Raw genomic sequence first — 20,349 nt, forward strand, 5'->3', positions numbered from 1 at the left:
AGCTCTGAAAAGCAAAACTCTATTTTCCAACTGTCAACAGTAACTAAAAAATCAGCTTTAAATGATATTACAGGAGAAGCTTATGCTCAAATCCTCTTATGATGTGGATTTGGTGGTTAATAATTAAACAGTTTCAAACAGTTTAGTTTTTCATGCTATGCTGTATTGGGTACAAAATCCGTTTCCTCCAGCCACATGCTCCTTAAATTCCAACCTAATCCCCAAAGTCTTGAAGTCACAGGATGAAGGTATGGCATACCATCTAGAAAACACATTTTTTTTCTCCTACCTTTGAAACTTCTTGTCTTTGGAGAGCCGTCCATACTTATTTCGGATTATGACAACAGAAAAGTATAAAAGTGAGACAGCAGCAGCCAGAAGGCTGATGACGATAATTTGGCGTAAGTTGGTATTCAGAATTCGGGGACACCCCACTGGAGAGATGCTGAAATGCCAGGAAGCAGGAAAAAGACAGGAGATGCCAATCCTGAAATGCCAAAAGACAGGTTTAGCTAAAACAATTTGCTCCACAGAGGCCTCCCCTCACCTCCACTGATCCAAATACAAGACCTTCAGCAGGAGCTGCCCCTATGTTCCTGCTGGAAGGCCTTATGTAGACCAGCCTCTTCCACATTGCTATTGTGCTATGTAAAATAGCCAAAATTAGAAAATCAGATGAATGAGAATTAAGCCCTGATGATTATGACTTATCTGTATTCCCTCCCTTTCTGGGGAGTATTAGGTAGTTTTTATTTTTACCCTGTCTCATTCCAAAAACAGAATTAGAGATAGTTTATATGAATTAAGTTCAATAAAGTAAATAAGTAAATGTATAATAAAGCCAGGTTTAAGGATGATGAATTTAGAGTACAAAAAAGCATGTAATAAGGAAAGCCTGCAAAGGTGGTTGAGCATGCTAGCAACCAAAACTTTGCCCGTTACAGTGGAAACGTAAGCGGTCCAGGCAGAAGCAGATTCTCTAACACTGAATTCCAAGGCCAATCTCTTCCTGGTGACTGCATGAGAAGATGGGAAATAAAACAGTATCTTTAACAATGTCCCTGCAATGGTCAACAAATACGTTTTGTGTACTCTGTATTTTTAGAAATATTCCTGAGACATTCTCCAAATAAACTTTCTTCTCAGTTTATGTCAGGAATAGGCTTTAAATTTTTTTTTTTTTTGCTGCCTTTGGGATAAATTCTTTTGTTTTACAGTTAATCGACACTCTTTCCTTTAAAGAGTGTTTCATGGACTAAAATACCTCAAAGAAGGGGGAGGTAGCCTGCTAACCCGGTGGAATTTTCTATTTGTAGTTTCTGGTTACCATACGGGCTCCTGGGCCACTCCATGGAGTTTATCACCCCTTCCCATATCTCTGAGGCTTACAGACCTCTCTCCTGTGCTTAATTCAACTCCTCCCAGATCCCAGCATGTGTGCCCTTTATGCTAACTTACACTAACCCCTGTCGAACCCACCTGGCATGACCACTTTCCTTCTGTGACAGGTACCCCACTGGAGCCCTGGAAGAACAATGTTGTTCAACAGAAGCGTAACACAACTGAACACATTTCACTTGAGATTTAGATTTTTCTCCCCATGGAGACGTGTTTCTGTGGCACTGAAATCTCGGGTTTTACAGTGCCAGTGATTTGGCACCATCACTCACCTCCCCATGCTGATGGGTCAGAGGTCAGGCAAGGCTCTGGGAATCAGTTGTCACACACCATCACCGCAGTCCTCCTGGCATTAGAGCCCTCCTATTCTAGAAAGTGGGAAAAATCACAAAAATGGCACACTCCAAGTAAACGTCTACTTTACTTATCAAAGGGGTGCTTAACTTATTGTTTTGTTTTTTAAATTATAAAAGAATGATAACACTTTACAGGAGACTTGGAAAACACAGAACAAAGTTACATACAGTTCCACTATATATTACAACTAGTAAAAAATAAATTGTAGATAAATGAAAAGTAGATAAATTAAGATTTTCAGTTGGAGTTTCAATATCAAACTCCCCAAAATTAATAAAATGAATATATAGAAAAGTAGAAGGAAACAGGAGACCTGAAAATCACCATGGACCAACTCAACATAATTAAGATCCATATAGTTTTTGCACAACAGTAGGATACAAATTCTGTTCAAGTTCTCAAAAGGGTGTTTAAATCTAAGCATACGTAAACTGGTCCATGATCCCAGCATTGGAGCTCTTAGCAGGGTTTATTTCAAGCAACACACTTATAAGTTAATTTCATGCTGTCAGAGATACAGGCCTAAATCAATAGAGCTAATAACAGTCTGGCACTAGTTAATGCTTTCTACCCAGAAGCAAGTCAGTGACCCCAAAATACAGGTCACCAAACAGTCTAAACTACCTAATGGTGCTGCATGTTAAGGGAGATGAGGGGTGGGAGTAGGAGGTGGGCAGAATGACTAACTGAAGGGGAATGTGAACTATCCATGCATCTGGTTAATCTAGTAGATCCCTCCTTCATGCACAAAGTCCCAGGTAAGGCACCACGCTCCTAGTGAGTTTTGTCACCTTCACAGTGGCTGCCACTCCTCCACCCAAGACCTCATGTCACAGACAGACACAGGTCTGAGCAAAGGTTTCTTTCTGACTTACTGGATCCAAACGACAAGAGACAGTGGGTCTCTTTCTTGGTCTTGTGGCCCTGCTTCACTGCTCCCAGGCTCTCAGGACAGCTATCTCCCCTAGTCTGCTTGTTAGCTCTTGATCAATTCCTTCTCAGGACTCTCCACGTCTCGGTGCCTCTGCACATCCCATTTGTTCTGTTCCCCGTAGGTTTTCTGTCTTGGCTCCAATCTCTCCTAGCCCTAATATCCATTACTGGTCATCTTCACTTATTGCCTCAATGATCTGATAGCTGACAACTAACTTTCTCCACCCCAAGCTTCTTCTCTAAGTCACAGATACATATCTTCCAGCACCTACTGATAACCCCATTTGAACATCATGCGACCTGTGAGAAACACTTCTGAAACTGAACCCTTCCACTGTGGCCCCATTCTGCTCTTCCCATGCTCCTCCTTGCTATCTCAATCCCCTAAACACTCAAAGCAGAAAACTAAGGAGCTGGGCCTGACCCCTCCCTCTCCTTCATCCTCCAGAGCCAATTTCTTACGAAGTCCTTCCATTTCTTTCTTTTTTTTTGGAGGCAAGGAATACGACTTTATTTGGAAAGCCGGCTGACCAAGAAGATGGTCAGAGTCTTCGAGTCCTTCCATTTCTTTAACCTCAGTTTCTCTAAAGTCTGTTCCTTTTCCTGTTACTTTTGCCTGAGGTCTCTTTCTTATCTCTTATTTTTACCTGGCCTATTTGGACAGCAGCCTAACTAGTCTGTCTCTCACCTGCAGTCTCAACCCAGCAGCTACCCAATCCCTTACTAATAGCTTCAGGCAGATTCTTCATCCTAAACTGACAGCCACCGTCCCTGCTCAGGTCCAGGAGCCTGGTAATCTTGTGCTGGAAATCCTCCAATGGCTCCCCTCCCATGTAAATAAAGGCCAAAGGCTGTACCCTGACTCCTGGTCCGATGGGACCCCCACCTGCCACTGCTCTGATCCTCTCCCTTTCTCACTCCACCCCAGCCACACTGGCGTCCTCACTGTCTTTATCCATGCCAGGTGCTGTCTGGTCTTAGGGTCTCTGAATGTGTTGCTCCTTCTGCTTATAAATAATCCATACGGCTTATTTTTTTTTTTACTCCCTTCAGACTCCTGTTCAAATGCTTTACAAATACTCATCTATTCCTCCTATCTATCAATCACCAAGGTAGGTATTATTTGCATAGTATTTTATAGATGAACAGAGAGGCTAAGCAGTGTGCCTGAGGTCACACTGCTAATAAAAGTGATTATAAATAAAAGAGCTGAGATTCAAGCACGTGAATCCATATATCTATCCACACAGTCTTCTAACAAACTGGGTGTGGGTGTGTTTGCATTTCTCTTGCCCATGTGTCTCCTCTTCCAGAATGCAAGCCCCACAAGGAGCCAGATTTAGGTCTGCTTGGCTGGTGGCTGCATTCCCAGCATGGCAACCCCTAGGAAAGAGCCCGGCAAGAAGTCAAGCTGCAGAGTTCTCGGATTCAAAAAGGTTACGAACTTACACATAATCTTTCCAAAACAAGCAGGAATTATAATAACCTCCCAACTTTTCTCTCTCACTCAGGGAAATGTCCTGTCTTTAGGATGGTAAAGGAGGTCCCACTTGATCTAGCCTTACAGCAGCCACTGCCATGTGTGGGTGAAATAATTAAATTAAAAATTCAATTTCTCCAGGCTCCAGATATAGAAAACAATCTAAGTAGTTACCAGTGGGGAGGGAAAAGGAGGGAGAGGCAAGAGAAGGGTAGGGAATTCAAAGGTACAAACTACTATGTATAAGACAGACAAGCTACAAGGACGTATTGTCCAGCACAGGGAATATAGCCAGTATTTTACAGTTACTATAAATGGAACATAATCTTTAAGAATTGTGAATCATTGTGTTGCACACCTGAAACTTACATAATATTGCACATCAACTCTATTTCAATTTAAGAATTATATTCTGGGTAAATACTAACTGATGTATGTAACAATCTTTCTGTGTATAGATGCTTTTTTTAATGAATGAAATAAAATGTATTTAAAAGGGAGGGAAACAGTTCAGTCTGTCAGCTGCACGAGCCACATGTCAAGTGCTGCAGAGCCAGACGCAGCCTCCGCATCAGAAGGCTTGTTCTGGCCCCTGTCTATCTTTCTAGTCTTATCCCCTGACTGACAGACCAGCCAGACTAGCCTGACCAGTACCCTGTACTCTAGCCGTACTAAACAAGAGCTGAGGGCCACTGGAATGCTCCCATCCCTCTACATTTGTAGAATGGCTCTCTGGCTCTGGTCCATCTGTTGGTGCTCCTATGTGCTCCTCATTCTGCGGGTTCAGCATGATCCCTCTGGGAGGACTTCCCTAGTCCTCATGTCCTTAAGAGTACTGGCTCTATACAGTAGTCGGCTACAATGCTACGCTTATGCTTCACTTTCTCATTACATGGTAAGCCCCTCAATGGCAGGAACAGCCTCTTATCCCTCTGTTTCCTCAGTGACCAGTGCCTGTCACACAAGTGATGAGCAACTACTGCTTGTTTCATGGGTCGCTGGGACCACAAGACATAAAGATGAATCAGATGTGGACCCAGCCCTTGAAGAATTTACAATGAAGTAGAGGGAACAAAACATACACACAAAGATGTTATAAAATAAAAAGGATTAATAATGCCTACCTGGGGGCATTATTACCCCCCTACAGGGTAAAATCACTGTAATTAGTTTGGGTTTTGATATGGTGTCCATATTGTACTATGTACCCTAAACTTAGGACAAACAGTATTTGTGATTTAAGAGTTCACACAAAAAGAGAAAAAATGCCAATGTAAATATGTTTTATGTATTTTTATATCTACTTTTAGTATTTGAATAAGATGAGATTACTACAGCATACCTTTCATTAGAATACCAATGGCTCAAAGATTTAAATATCAAATAATCCACAAAAATGTAAAATGAAAATGTAGTATTTATCCAATTCCAGAACAGGTAAGACTTTTCTTCAAGTGACATCAATGTCTCAAACTATAAATAAAAGACATCTACTTATGAGTTTAAGACTTCTGAGAATTAAAAACAAGCCTTTCTCAAACACACAAAACTTGGGGAAATTACATGCAACGTACATGACACATAGTAAATATACCTTACATACAAAAAATTTCTTATAAATAAAAAAGAAAAACACTGGAACAGAAAAATGACCAAGGACAATTGGAGATGAACAGAATAAGAAATCTGAATGACGTCAGACAGAATCTAACTTCACTGGTATTTCGAGAAATATAAATAAAAACAAAGTTTTATCACTATCAGTTGGCAAAGATTTAAGTCTGATGATACTGTGCTAACCAGTGGGAGGCGAAAAGGTTGTGAGCACCCCTGGAGAGAATCTAAATATGTACTCACCTTCTGGGGGCGAACAGGTAACACATGTGAAAATTTTAAACATGCTTACCCTCTGTTCTACCCATCATAGCAATTTGTCTTCAGGAAATAATAAGATAAATTCACTAAAACACATATAAAGATGTTCATCATAGTATTATTTAGAATAGCAAAACACTGTTCAGTTCAGTTCGGTCGCTCAGTCGTGTCCAACTCTTTGCGACCCCATGAATCGCAGCACGCCAGGCCTCCCTGTCCATCACCAACTCCCGGAGTTCACCCAGACTCACGTCCATTGAGTCACTGATGCCATTCAGCCATCTCATCCTCTGTCGTCCCCTTCTCCTCCTGCCCCCAATCCCTCCCAGCATCAGAGTCTTTTCCAATGAGTCAACTCTTTGCATGAGGTGGCCAAAGTACTGGAGTTTCAGCTTCAGCATCATTCCCTCCAAAGAAATCCCAGGGCTGATGTCCTTCAGAATGGACTGGTTGGATCTCCTCGCAGTCCAAGGGACTCTCAAGAGTCTTCTCCAACACCACAGTTCAAAGCATCAATTCTTCGGCACTCAGCCTTCTTCACAGTCCAACTCTCACATCCATACATGACCACAGGAAAAACCATAGCCTTGACCAGACGGACCTTTGTTGGCAAAGTCATGTCTCTGCTTTTGAATATGCTATCTAGGTTGGTCATAACTTTCCTTCCAAGGAGTAAGCGTCTTTTAATTTCATGGCTGCAGTCACCATCTGCAGTGATTTTGGAGCCCCAAAAAATGAAGTCTGACACTGTTTCCACTGTTTCCCCATCTATTTCCCATGAAGTGATAGTGCCAAAAGTGCCTTTCGGGGGTGGGCTACATTAAACACGGCGCATGTATGCAATGGACTACGATGTGACTATTAAACGTGCTGACACACAGAGGGAAAGAGAAAAGAGAGGACATTTCAAAAGAGAAATGCACTGTAAGGATGCACCACAGCAAACATAGGAAATGTTATTTAATCTGGTGTTTGTCTTAGGACTTTTTTTTTTTTCAAATATGTGATGACCATGAGGATAAAAAGACATTTTTGTAAGTTACAAAATTTGTGTTTAAAGACAGAAAATAGGACAGCTTATAAATTGCTGAAATAATTATGTTTATTTAGGACAATATTTATTTAGTATTACCCAGGAGACAACAATATGGTAATGTGATCTTCAAATGTAAACTGCAGTTGTATTTGCAGCTAAGAATCTTGGCACCACAGTTTAGAAAGGCAAACTCAGCAATCTTACATAAAATTGTCATGATTTTAAAAGGCTTAAGCTGTGTGAGACCTATCACCAAAGAGATGCATTAACTTGCACGATTTCAGCTGAGGGGCCCCGCTCAGCTGAACATTTCTTAACAGAATGAGGTACACTAGGTCCTGAGTCAAACTCGTTCTCAATCAGTCTCTCTCTGACAGTCCTACACGAAACAGTGAAAACAATGCCAGTCAACTGCAAAGTGAAATGGCTCCCATGGTGAAAAATGCAGGATGCAGTGATACAGATATTAGCAAATACTGAAATCACAGGCAAACAAAATTGCAGACAAATGAGACTCCAGAAGAGCTAGACCTCTGAGTAAGATGCTGACACAAGAGTGCTGCAAAACAGAACGATATGAGTAGCAAAGGATTACAAAAGGGCTTGGAAAAATCAAAAGATCATCAACAGGCAGAATTCTGCAAGGAATGACTGTGTCGGTGGGAGTGAGAGGCTGAAGTGAAGGATGCGGCGTGGCACTCAGTTGTGGGGAAAATACATCAAGACAACTTGATTTGTTCATTAAGTAGAATGTATGGTAACAAGTGTTGGCAAGAATGTAGAAAAAAGAGGAACTGTGAGCATTGTTGGCGGAATGTAAATTGGTGCAGCCACTAAGGAAAACAGTATGGAGGTTCCTCAAAAAATACTGGAACTACCACATCATCCAGCAATCCCATTTCTGGGTATATTTCCATAGAGAACAAAAATACTAATTTGAAGAGATATATGCACACCTATGTTCATAGCTGGATTATCAGCAATAGCCATGATATGGAAGCAAAGTGCCCAACAGATGGATAAAACACATATGGTGTATGTACATACAGTGAAATATTACTCGGCCACAAAAAAGAATGACATCTTGTCATTTGTGACAACATGGATGGACATGGAGGGCATTCAACTTATACGTGAAATCTAAAACACAAATGAACAAACATAACAAAATACAGAGACAAACATACAGAGAGCAAACTGGTGGTTGCCAGAGGGGTAGGGAAGGGCAGGACGAGAGAAACAGGTGAGGAAGATTAAGAGGTAAAAATTCCAGTTACGAAATAAATGAGTCACAGGGATGAAATTTACATATGCAATTCAGCCAATAATATTGTTAACAAATTTGTATGGTGACAGAAGGTAACTCGCCTTCTGTTTTTTATACATTTTTTGTAATGTACAGGGTTATCAAATGTACATACGCAGGATTCCCTATGCTGTGCACCTGGAACCAACACAGTGTCATAGGGCAATTACACTCCAATATTTTTAAATAAGGGAGGGGGGAAGAATGTACATAGTTGCATTTATGATCTACATTTTATTCTTATTTATTTTACATTTTTTATTTTATTTTTCAATAGCAAGTCCTAACCAAACCTCTTCCTTACCTCTCACCATTCACTTGCAAACTTCTGGTCCCCATTTTAAATGATCTCTTTTCTGGTCACACTTTTCCCTCCCTGCATCACCTCTGTAGCTTCCTGGATCTGCAACTCTGACTTCCTTCAAGTTTCAGTGCCACATCTGGGGCTTTCCCTATTATCACAAACTAGTTTAGTCTAAGTTTGGGCTCACAAACCTCTGACACAAACTAATACCCCTTTCCAAATTCCCCAGGTCTAAGAGGAGTATCACCATGAATTGGGGTTACCTGGTTCTCAACTTTGATTCCCAACTATCCGTATGTTGTAAGTTTATGTCGGTCATCAGGTCCTGCCAATTAGTCCACACATCTAAAATGACCACAGCAGACACCGCTAGCTCAAGACAGATCTCTATGTGGAACACCTTTCTTTGGAAACACTTCTTTGTAAAACACTACCTTCACAGTATGACCAGCAAGACTCTTCCAGAGCTTACGGGTAAACAACTTCCCTGTGTGGCATCCCTGAGACCTTTCATCCATCAAACAGTCTCATCTTTTAAAAAAAAAATTTTTTTTATATTGGAGTATAGCTGATGAACAATGTTGTGTTAGTTTCAGGTGTAAAACAAAATAATTCATTTATACATATACATTATCTTTTTTTTTTTTTTCAAATTCTTTTCCCAGTTAGGGTGGTATAGAATATTGAGCAGAGTTCCTTCATCTTATTTCACCAACCTGTTCTCTTCTTGCTCCAGATAACATCTCTCTACTCTAGTGATGCGGGTTGCTCCTCTCCCACACAAGCTGTTCTCACTCTTCCCTTGGCCCTTAACTTCAGTCACTTCCTACTAACTCATATGTCCTGCTCACAATATTACAATTTTCTCAAAGCACAGGTCAATATTTTTCTTTGCCAAGATTTGATTTGTAATACTTCTGTTTTCCCACACTCAATCTTCTCTGTATTTGTGTGTAGTCTATTTTGAATAAACACGCTGAATAAAAATGTAAAGAATATAAATACCTAAATCAACTTTTGTTTCTTCTTCCTATATATACAAGGGTTATACAGGCTATATACACAAGGGTTGGAAGAATGTAAACCATAGATTCAAAATGCAATAAATACAAGTGATAAATCAATATTAAGGTGAACAATAAAATCAACAAACTACTTAGACAAATTAATGCTCCATTTTGTAATTCTCCTAATGTGTCAAACAGAATGAACAGACCTGATACCAAGACATGATAACATTAAATGTAAGATAACACAAAGAATATGATTCTCTCCGGCCTCTCCAAGCCTAGAAAATTATTTTCATTACACAAAACAGAACACACTAAAGACTTCAATATGACATTAAACTAGGGATTTAAGTTTCTCATTTAGAGTTCTTTAATAACCTAGTGTATCTTCTAGCATGGAAGTTCCTAATTGTAAGGCATCTCTTTACTTTCCTACTAATGCCAAATGTTCTTAGAAAATGCTTCACACTGGTGTTCCTCTAACTGGGGTCTGAGGAGCCCTGCGGGTTCTGAGACAAACTCCAGAGAATGAGGGAACACCTTTTAAAGGTGTTCACGCATTACTCAAGTTTGACAAACAGGTTTTACCATCACTTTATCGCCCAATTAGCTCTATTTTTCTCAATGGAGCTACTTAGATTTAGATATTAGAGAAATCTAAAGCATGAATCGTGGTAAAAGCAGAGCAAGGCGAAAACGATGCTGACTTGTAAATGTCATGACCAGGTGGCAGGTAAGATCCGCAGGGTCCTGAGTGCAGCATCCTTCTCCCTAGCCAGGTCCCTCCCCAGTGCTGGCCAACCCGCGCCCACTACGTGTCGGAGAGGAAATCAACGCGGTCACTGGAGCGGGCGCAACTGCACGACAGCCAGCTTTCTCCCGCCAGGGGCTGGGGGGAAAGCACCTGCAGCCCAGGGTCACGGGCGCTGACGGCGGGCGCCCGGAGACTGCCGAGCGGCCCGGGCGGTGGGGAGCCACTGGCGCGGGGAAGGCCCCCGGGGCAGAGCGGCAAGTCCGCGGCCTCGCCGCCCCGTCTGGCCCGGCTCCAACGGTCCCCACTTCGGCCGCCCACCCTCCCCCTCATCCGCGCCAGAAAGGCCGCCTCACCTGCTCGGCTACGTCCGACTCGGCGGCCAGGGCTCCCGGGAGTGGGGACTCGCGGGTGGAGCGCATCACGGCCACCGCGGCGAGGCGGTGCCGGCAAAGCCGACACGACTCCCGGGTGGTGATAGCTTCCCGGGAGCTCCGCTCCTTTCCGGTAGCGGGCCCGCCACTCCTCCGCCACCCGAGTCACGTCACTGGGAGCGCCGGGAGCGCGCACGCCGAGGGGCGGGGCTTACGCCTGGGGGCGGGGCCTGTACGCGGTGACTGGCATCCACGGAACCAAGCGGAGTCTGCTGAGAGCACAGAATGTCAAAAGTGAAAGTGGCAACACGAAAAGTAACCCGTACGGTGGCTTGGATACCGCAGATCGTAGCCCTTCGGTTTTCAGCAAGTATCAATGTGCTAATGACACATTCATCTTTCCTTTGTGCTCTTTATTATTATGGACAACAGCACTTGAAAACTTAACTGGGCACTTCTGCTCATCTGTTGACATTTTATTTTACAATTTTGCCAGTAACTATCTCTGTTTTACAGGCGGAGAAACGAAGCACAAACTCATTCAGTGGCTCTCTTAATCAAGGTCCACGTAATTAGTAAGAACCAAGATTTCACTGTTGCCAGAAGTTTCATATACCAGAGCGTATTCTAGGTTAAACAGAGCGCCCTCAACACACGAAATGGTTTTGAGAAGAAATAGTGAAGTAAATGAACAACACTAATTCCTGACATTGACCCCAAGACCTGGTACTTAGGTCAAGGACACACTATTTAGCTTTCTAGCTTGAGCCCCAACCCCCACTCCTTCCCCCAAAAAACCCAGTGCCTTGAAGTCACAGAGCTGGAGACAACCTTGAGAATCGCGGCTTTTTATCCTTTTGTCCTCTTACAAAAAAAAAAAAAAAAAAAGTGGTTTCCCTGCTGCCCAGACAGGAAGCCACCAGGCAGCCTAGCCACTTTGTTATTATTGTTATTGTTCAGTCGCTCAGTCGCATCCGACTTTTTGTGACCCCATGGATTGCAGCACTCCAGGCTTCCCTATTCTTCACCATCTCCTGCGGCTGCTGCTGCTGCTAAGTCCCTTCAGTCGTGTCCGACTCTGTGCCACCCCATAGACGGCAGCCCACCAGGCTCCCCCGTCCCTGGGATTCTCCAGGCAAGAACACTGGAGTGGGTTGCCATTTCCTTCACCAATGCATGAAAGTGAAAAGTGAAACTAAAGTCGCTCAGTCGAGTCCGACTCTTCTTGAAACTTGCTCAAACTCAAGCCCATTGAGTCGGTGATGTCATCCAATCACCTCATCCTCTGTCAGCCCCTTCTGCCTTCAATCTTTCCCAGCATCAGGGCCTTTTCTAATGAGTCAGCTCTTTGCATCAGGTGGCCAAAGTATTGGAGTTTCAGCCACTTTCATATATTTTTTTAAAATGAGAGTCCTAGAAACGTCTACTCATTAATTGTGTCAAGTAAAAGAAGCTTAGACAAAACTAATAGCTATATATTTTAAGCAGAATCCTTGGTCCAGCACCTGCTTAGGTTAAATCTTGTGGTAACATTTCATCCATGGATTCAGATACTGTTCATGGAAGAAGGCTAGCAGTGACCAAGGAGGCTTGTGCTTTAGAAGTAATACTATCTTTCAGTTGTTACTCCATACTAGAATCATAAAGCCACAGAAAGTTCCAACAAAGGGGCCATAGTTACAGTCTAGACGAAACCTCCTCCTTTTTCTGTTAAGGAACCTGGAACCCCAAGAGATTAAATGTCCTGCCCAAATGCCCTGAGGCAGGGGGGGAAACAAAACCAGTTGTTCTGACTCCTACTTCAGTGCCCTTTTATGGCAGTCAGTTGTTATTTTAAAAAATGACTAGTTTGGACAGATTACACATTAGAAACCTCTGTGACTTCTACCCAAGATTTGTTTTGAGAAGCTGAGGTAGCTGGTCACGAACATGCTGTGATTTTAGGGCCAGGCCCCCTCGAAATTATGTACCTTTCAAAGTCCTTACAATTTGAGATACTGGTTCTTATTACAGTAGACTCTGAAGAAGGCCTCTACTAAAAGCCAGAATAGTATCATCACATCGTCAGTACTTACTGATGGGGCTTCCCTGGTGGTTCAGTGGTTGGACTTCCAATGCAGTGGATTCAGGTTTGATCCTTGGTCAGGAAACTGAGATCCCATGTGCTGGGGGACAACTAAGACCTCATGCCACAATTAGAGAGCAGCCCATGTGCTCCAGCAAAGATTCTACAGGCTGCAACTAAAACCCAACACAGCCAAATAAGTAAATAAAATAAAATAAAAATTTTAAAAATATTTCTTGATAATTCATAAACAACAATACTCTGATAAGAGCTAGGAAGGGAAAGTATAAAGGATGAAAACATAGAACATGGTACACTAGTTTCCTAGAACTATCATAACAAGTTACCTCAATTTGGGTGGCTTAAAATGATAGAAGTGTATTCTTGCACAGTTTTGGAGGCTCACAGTCTGAAGTCAAGGTGTTGGCAGGGCCATGCTGTCTGTGAAGAGAATAGGAGATGATCCGTCCTTGCGCTTTCTTAGCTTCTGGTTGTTGCTGACAGTCTTCAGCATTTCTTGGTTTGTAGAAGCATCACTCCAATCTCTGTCTTTGTTGTCACATGAAGTTCCCCCGTGTGTCTCTCCAAATTCCTCTCTTCTTAAAAGGACAGCAATCATATTGGGTTTAGCCCCTCTCTCCCCTCCCCTGCCCCAACCAATCCAATATAGTCTCTTCGTTTGTTTTCTTCTTAAGTCTTTATTGGGTTTGTTACCACATTGCTTCTACCTTTTGGCTTTTTGGCCACAAAGCAATGTGGGATCTTAGCTCCCTGACCAGAAGTGGAACCCGCACTCCCTTCATTGGAAGGCAAAGTCTGGACCGCTGGACCACCAGGGAAGTCCCTATACTCTGTTCTCAACATGATTATATCTGCAAAGATCCAATTTCCAAATAAGGTCATGTTCATAAGTTCTGGGTTGACATGAACTTTTGGGGGACACTATTCAACCCAGTATATGAGAGAACCAGCCCTGTTTTGGTCATCTGGGATGGCTTCTTTGAGGAAATGATGTTTGAGTTCACAGCCTCAAGATGAGTAGGAATTAATGATAAGAGGGATGAAGTCTGGGCCTCTGTGAAGTAGTAGCTTCAGGCAATGGATACAGCAAAGAAGTTTTGAAGGAGGGAGAAACACAACTGTCAGGTGAGCCATGGACTTATTCTTGCTTATTAATAGGAGAAACAAAAAACTAAGTTAATAGGAGGCAAATCTTACTGAGTACTTTATGCCTGCCACAGTTCTCAGGGCATTAGAAAACGTTTCAGAGACTTTCCCAGTGGTCCAGTGGTTAAGAATCCACGTTGCAATGCAGAGGGCTTGGGTTCCACCCTTGGTAGGGGAACTAAGATCTCACATGCTGTGAGGCACAGCCAAAAAAAGATTTAAGGGAAAAAAAAATGAATGACTTAAAAAAAAAAAAAAAACTTCAAATAGAGTGGAAATGAAATACAATATATCAAAATTCATGCAATGTAGCTAAAGCAGTACTCATGAGATATTTGTAGCTTTAAATGCTTATTTTAGTAAAGGGAAAAAGTTTGAAATCAATTATCTAAGTTTCATCTTAAGAATTTAGGATAAGAAAAGAAAATTAAAACCAACGCAAGTAGAAGAAAGGAAGAAGTTTTTTAAAATAGGTTAAAATTAGCAAAGCCACAATTTGGTTCTTTAGAAATATTGATAAACTCCTAGTGAGACTGATCAGGAAAAAAAGAAAGAAAACACAAATAATCAAAATGGAGACTAGAAGAACATCCTTACAGATCCTACAAAAATTTTTTTTAATAATAAGAAAACATTACAAACAACTTCATACTGAAAATTTCAATACTTTAGATGGAATGGGAAAACTTAGAAAAACACAATTTATCAAAATTGACATGAGAAAAAAATCATATGAATAGCCCTATATCTTTTATGGTTCCTAGATGGTTTCACTAGTAAATTTTATCAACTATTTTAGAAAGAAATCATACCAGTCTTATATAAACTTTTTAAAAAAATATAAAAGAGGGAATACTTCTTAATTCACAATATAAGGTCAGAATAACCCACACTCCAAGAGATTAAAAAAGAACAAAAGTTACATGCACATCAACATCCTTTTTTCTAACAAAATATTGGCAATTCAAACCCAGCAATATTTTTAAGAAGTAAGATAGCTTAACCAAATGAGATTTTTTCTCCCAGAAATGCAAGGCTGGTTTAATATTTTTAAATGATCTGTGTATTGACTACATAAACACAATAGAAGAGACAATTCATATGAGTCACATGATCTCAATCAATGTAGAATAAAACCTTTGACAGAGTTTCACACTTATTCATATTTTAAAACAAAAAGCTTTAATCAACTATGAAGGGAATGATCTTCCCTTCATATCCCTCAATTTGATACCCTATCTACAAAAGAACCACAGATAACATGGTCACAAAATCTAAGTTCGTCATCACGTTTGTATTTTGAAAGTATGAAGTGAAAGTATGAAAAGAGATGTGATGTCCGGATTACAGAAGCCATCTTGCAACCATGAGGCAACATTTGTGCAGCTAAGAAGTCAAAACTACACATGAGGAACTAGAAAGAGAGGTTTGCCTAGGTCCATCACAGCATCACTAAATCACTAAACTAATACCAGCCACTGGATGTATCTCTGACTCCTTGTTATGAGAGGACAATAAAGTCTTTTTTGTTTACATTACTTCTGGCTAGATACTTCATTACTTGCCATTAGCTCTTTAAAAATATTTGTTGACTGGTTGATTAAAAACTAGAAGGGACCACAAGAAATCATATTCCTTAACCATCTTTGGTCAGTTTAGGTTTCATGTACATTCTATAGATCAGACAGCTAAGATCTCAGAGGCAATGTGTCATATTCAAGTTCCTAAAACTGGAAAGGAGACAGGATGATTGAATATGAAGAGTACTGAACTGGGACATAGAAACCTGGATCCCAGTCCCTGCTATCCTACTAAATGAACACACAAACTTAGAAAAATTTAGTTTACTTCCTTGGTCTTCACCATCCATATGTAGCTAAACAAAGTGAGTGGAGAGATGGCTAGGTTGACCTCTAAGATCTGAGAGCCATGGTTTCTAAGAGGCAGAAGAGAAGACCAGAAACAAAGTCTTCCCCTCCTCTTTCCCTTTTCTCCCTCCTCCACCTAAAGGAGGAGGTGTTGATTACATGCACATCAATATCCTTGTTTCTAACAAGATATTGGCAATTCAAACCCAGTGATATTTTTAAAAAGTAAGATAGCTTAACCAAATGAGATTTTTTTTCCCCTTTTCCCTCCACCTTTAGATTTCTTATGAAATCTAAGGTAAGATAGAAGAACTTTTTCCTTTTTAAATTGAACTCCAGGGACTTCCCTGGCAGCCCTGTGGTTAAGACTCTGGGCCGCCAATGCAGGGAGCAGAGTTCAATTCCTGATCTAGGAACTAAGATTCCACATTCTGGCCAAAAAAAAAATTAAATTAAAACAAATTGCACTCCAGAGTTTTTTTTTTTTTTTTTTTAAACTGTGCTTGTAGGAATCTTGCTGAATGGATTAGGGCCAGTGAAAGCAGAGGCAGGAGGCAGATTGGCCCCCCAGGGTAAAGCAACTGGAGATTCATTCTCTGTTGACTGAAACTCCAAGAATAGCAGGGCAATTAAGGAACGTGACTGGGCCCTGCTCAGACAACATATTTCTTGTTCCAGAAGTCAGGAGACCTCCCCAACCACACATGTGCAGAAAGGCTCCTTGGAGGCCAAAGGGGAGTCATGTCAAGGAATGTTCTGCTCAGATGCCTTTTCAGTAAAATTCAACTTGGCTAAGAGATGGATGAGCACACATAGGAGGACCCTGAGATATACCAAATTTGGACTGTGAACCAGACAATCATGATGACTGGCCAAAGGAAACCTAGAGGAAACACCCCATAAAAGTAATTCAAACCACCACAAAGCTTTGACTCAGGGACTCCCCCTCTGAGTCCGCCAGTGTGTACTTGCTTCACTACTTTGTCTTTGTGGAAATCCTTTTCTGTAAAACCAAAGGTTCCAGCTCTTGTCACTGACCACTGGTCTAGTGGCTAGGATCTAGTGCTTTCACCGCTGCGACCCAGCCACAATCTCTGGCTGGGAACCCAAATCCTGCTCTAAGCCATTGCAGGCTGGAGATCAAAAACCATCAGTATTTAGAACCCAAACAGGATTTCCTTTTAGTTATCTTTCTGGAGAAAAACTACAACATGGCCATAGCTTGGCATTTTATTGGCTTTGCTCTCCAAATGTTTTAACTCATCATTCCAGGGAGCCTGGGTTTCCCCAGTGGCTCAGCAGTAAAGAATCTGCCTGCAATGCAGGAGACACAGCTTCGGCCCCTGGGTGGGAGAGATCCCCTGGAGGAGGGCATGGAAACCCACTCCAGTATTCTTGCCTGGAGAACCCCATGGACAGAGCAGCCTGGCAGCCTACGGGCCATACAGTCACAAGAAGTTGGATATAACTGAAGCGACTAATACAAGTGCCAGGGAGCCTAAATTGGCAAACTGGCCCTCTTGGTAGTCTGTGGCTGTGAGGAGGAAGTTAACTGTGAGGCACTGGATATCATAGAAACAAAAGAATCAAATGGCCCTTGAAAACAATGAGTTCTATTGTTACCAAAAGCTGGGGTCTGGCTGCTCAGTGCTCAAAAGCCAGTGAACATGCCAGATTGGTGGAAAGAAAAGTTTGCTTTATTTCAGATGCTAGCAACTGCGGGGGAGGTCAGACATCTGTCCAAAGGCCAGACACCCCTCCCCGACACACACACACCAACAAACAGGGGATAAGAAATTTTATAGACAGAGAGAGGGGGCTACATGCAGAAACGGCACAGTCAGCTCTGACAGTCATCTTGAAATTGGTCATGTGGTGGTCTGACAAGCGTCATCTTGATTGTTTTAGGTACAGTTAATCTTCAGCTGACTCACTGGAAAAGACCCTGATGCTGGGAAAGATTGAGGGCAGGAGGAGAAGGGGACGACAGAGGATGAGATGGTTGAATGGCATCATCGACTCAATGGACATGGGTTTGGGTGGACTCCGAGTTGGCGATGGACAGGGAGGCCTGGCGTGCTGCGGTTCGTGGAGTCACAAAGAGTCGAACACGATGAGCAGCTGAACTGAACTGAACTGAATCTTCAGTTCCTGGGTTGCTTTGTTTCCATTTCCTTGAGGCCAGTTCTTGGAATTATGGCAGCTTACGTCATGGCTACAGTCTGGTCATCATGAAGTTAACTTCTTCCACCTGGTAGGATTTCAGTATCTATAAGACAGGTCATAGGATATGACTCAGAATATTATCTATGGCCCTTGAAAAGGAACTAAAGGTCCTTGCTTATGCTTAATGAGTATACTATTACTATTTGGTCTCCTTTGACTGCTTTCCTTTGTTTCTGCATTTTATCCTTTCTCTGATTAAACTTACTCTTTGAGTAAAGTTTTCCACAGACAAAAGGCAGGCAGAGGACACTGGGGCAAGTACTGTAGTGTCCTTCTCTGTTTCACTATTGCCCTCCCCTGGTCTTATTTGCCTTCCATGCACTCATGCACAGACTTGTTTTTGAGCAACTTGTCTAATAACCCTATATATTTATACAGCATTTGTCTTCAAGAAGATCATAGAGCTTTATAGACATGACCTCATTTATGAGCCCAGCATTCCTCAGGCGGGGAATGGGCCAGGAGAAGTCTTCTTTTATAGTGCTTTGTTATGGAGAGAAAGCACTTGAGATTCAGAAAGAGAAAGGGATCTGGTCAAAGTGGCATAAAAATTCAGGGTTTCTTTCAACCTTTTCTCATCACAGCATATGGACCTTTAAACAAACACACAAAGTATAGAGCAAATGTGATTGCTTTTGCTGCCTACAATCCATCCTTCTCTTTTTTGGTAACAGTACCTCGAATTTCCGAAGGAGAATGCCTATCTCTCGGGGCTTTCCAGGTGGTGCTAGTGGTAAAGAACCCGCCTGCCAAGGCAGGAGATATAAGAAATATGGGTTCGATCCCTAGGTTGGGAAGATCCCCTGGAGGAGGGCATGGCAACACATTCTAGTATTCTTGCCTGGAAAATCTCGTGGACAGAAGAATCTTGTGGGCTAGAGTCCCTAGGATCACAAAGGATCAGACACGACTGAACATGCCAGCCTATCTCTCATTCTGTCCAGTTGGGTCAGGACCGTGGCCTTGTTAAGCAGAGTAATTTCATCCCCTGGCCATTATGACTGGCACGTGAATCAAGCTGTCCTGATTAGATATAAGCTACATTCTTTTTTTTTAAATTTATTTATTTATGTGGCTGTGCCAGGTCTTAGCTGCAGCATGCAGAATCTTCCATCTTCATTGCGGCATGTGGGATCTTTCCTTGTGGCGTGCAAACTCCTAGTTGTGGCATGTGGGATCCAGTTCCCCGCCCAGGGTTCTAACCCAGGTCCCCTGTATTGGGAAGGCAGAGTCTTAGCCATTGGACAACCAGAAGTCCCAAAGCTACATTCTTCAATATCAGATTCATCTGCAAAAAAGATGGTATTTTGATTTTTGTGTAGATTTTGTTTCATTTCTCAAACCATTCAGACTTAGGCAGGAAGCAGCAGGTTATTTATTGAATTCCTTCACGCCAGCTACCATATTATTCTCCTTCTCAGCATCCTTTGTTAGTTCCTCTTCCCCTCTAGGTCAGAGTTGAAATTCCTAGCAAATCAACTCTGGGAATCAGTAGGCTGATCGGATTTTTATCGACAGATTGACATCATACCCATCTCCTTAGCATGACACCCCAAGGCCATGATTAAATCCCTTCCAGCTTTTTAAACCTCTTGTCCTCACACTGCTTCATATATTCCCTGTGTTCTAACATGCTTATCTACTTGCCTTCTCCTAGATTATTTCTTATTTTCATGTCTCTGTGTCTTTACACACATTTCAATGGTTGGACTACTTCCCTCTTTCTTGACTGCCTGGAAAAAACCTTCCTATTCATCCTTCAATTTGCACCTTGCAATTGTGTGTGGTCGTTTGGTTGCTAACCTCCCCTGGTAAGAAAGTCTCTCTCCTTTACCGCTCAGCACCATCATTTGGTATAACCACTGTTGGTTTTTGCTGCCATCTTATTCCTCTGTGTATTCCTGCACTTTGTGTTCAGTCGTGTTCGACTCTTTGCCACCCCATGGACTGTAACCTGCCAGGCTCCTCTGTCTATGGGATTTTCCAGGCAAGAATACTGGCGTGAGTTGCCATTTCCTTCTCTAGGGAATCTTCCTCAACCAGGGATCGAACCTGCCTCCTGTGTGTCTCCTGCACTGTAGGTGGATTCCTTACCTGCTGAGCCATTGGGGAAGCCCTCTGTGTATTCCTGCTGCTGCTGCTAAGTCGCTTCAGTCATGTCCAACTCTGTGCGACCCCATAGACAGCAGCCCACCAGGC

At 42.2% G+C, this 20,349-nt stretch overlaps 1 protein-coding gene and 1 long non-coding RNA gene across 18 annotated transcripts in view; both read right to left on the reverse strand.

Annotated features, from left to right (window-relative positions):
- The window catches only part of ENTPD4 (ectonucleoside triphosphate diphosphohydrolase 4), a 37,960-nt gene extending 26,961 nt beyond the window's left edge, over window positions 1–10,999 (reverse strand). For 2 of the 4 annotated variants that reach the window (NM_001434803.1, NM_001434801.1), the window contains exons 1-3: window positions 10,807–10,999; window positions 1,671–1,766; window positions 290–487 (exon numbers count right to left, since the gene is read on the reverse strand). In NM_001434803.1, the coding sequence (NP_001421732.1) occupies window positions 290–487; window positions 1,671–1,678 (206 nt within the window). In that variant the 5' untranslated portion in view covers window positions 1,679–1,766; window positions 10,807–10,999. 4 annotated transcript variants of the gene reach the window in all.
- A 3,759-nt stretch (window positions 11,000–14,758) lies between these two features.
- The window catches only part of LOC107132707 (uncharacterized), an 81,557-nt gene continuing 75,966 nt past the window's right edge, over window positions 14,759–20,349 (reverse strand). For 6 of the 14 annotated variants that reach the window (XR_009495613.1, XR_001500868.3, XR_009495605.1 and 3 more), the window contains one exon: window positions 14,763–18,193. This is a non-coding gene — a long non-coding RNA (uncharacterized lncRNA). Of the gene's footprint in view, window positions 18,194–20,349 lie in introns of all 14 variants that reach the window. The other 8 variants (XR_009495610.1, XR_009495606.1, XR_009495612.1 and 5 more) reach the window with 6 other exon arrangements.

This window comes from Bos taurus, chromosome 8 (genome assembly GCF_002263795.3).
Source record: "Bos taurus isolate L1 Dominette 01449 registration number 42190680 breed Hereford chromosome 8, ARS-UCD2.0, whole genome shotgun sequence".
In the NCBI taxonomy this organism is placed as follows: Eukaryota; Metazoa; Chordata; class Mammalia; order Artiodactyla; family Bovidae; genus Bos; species Bos taurus.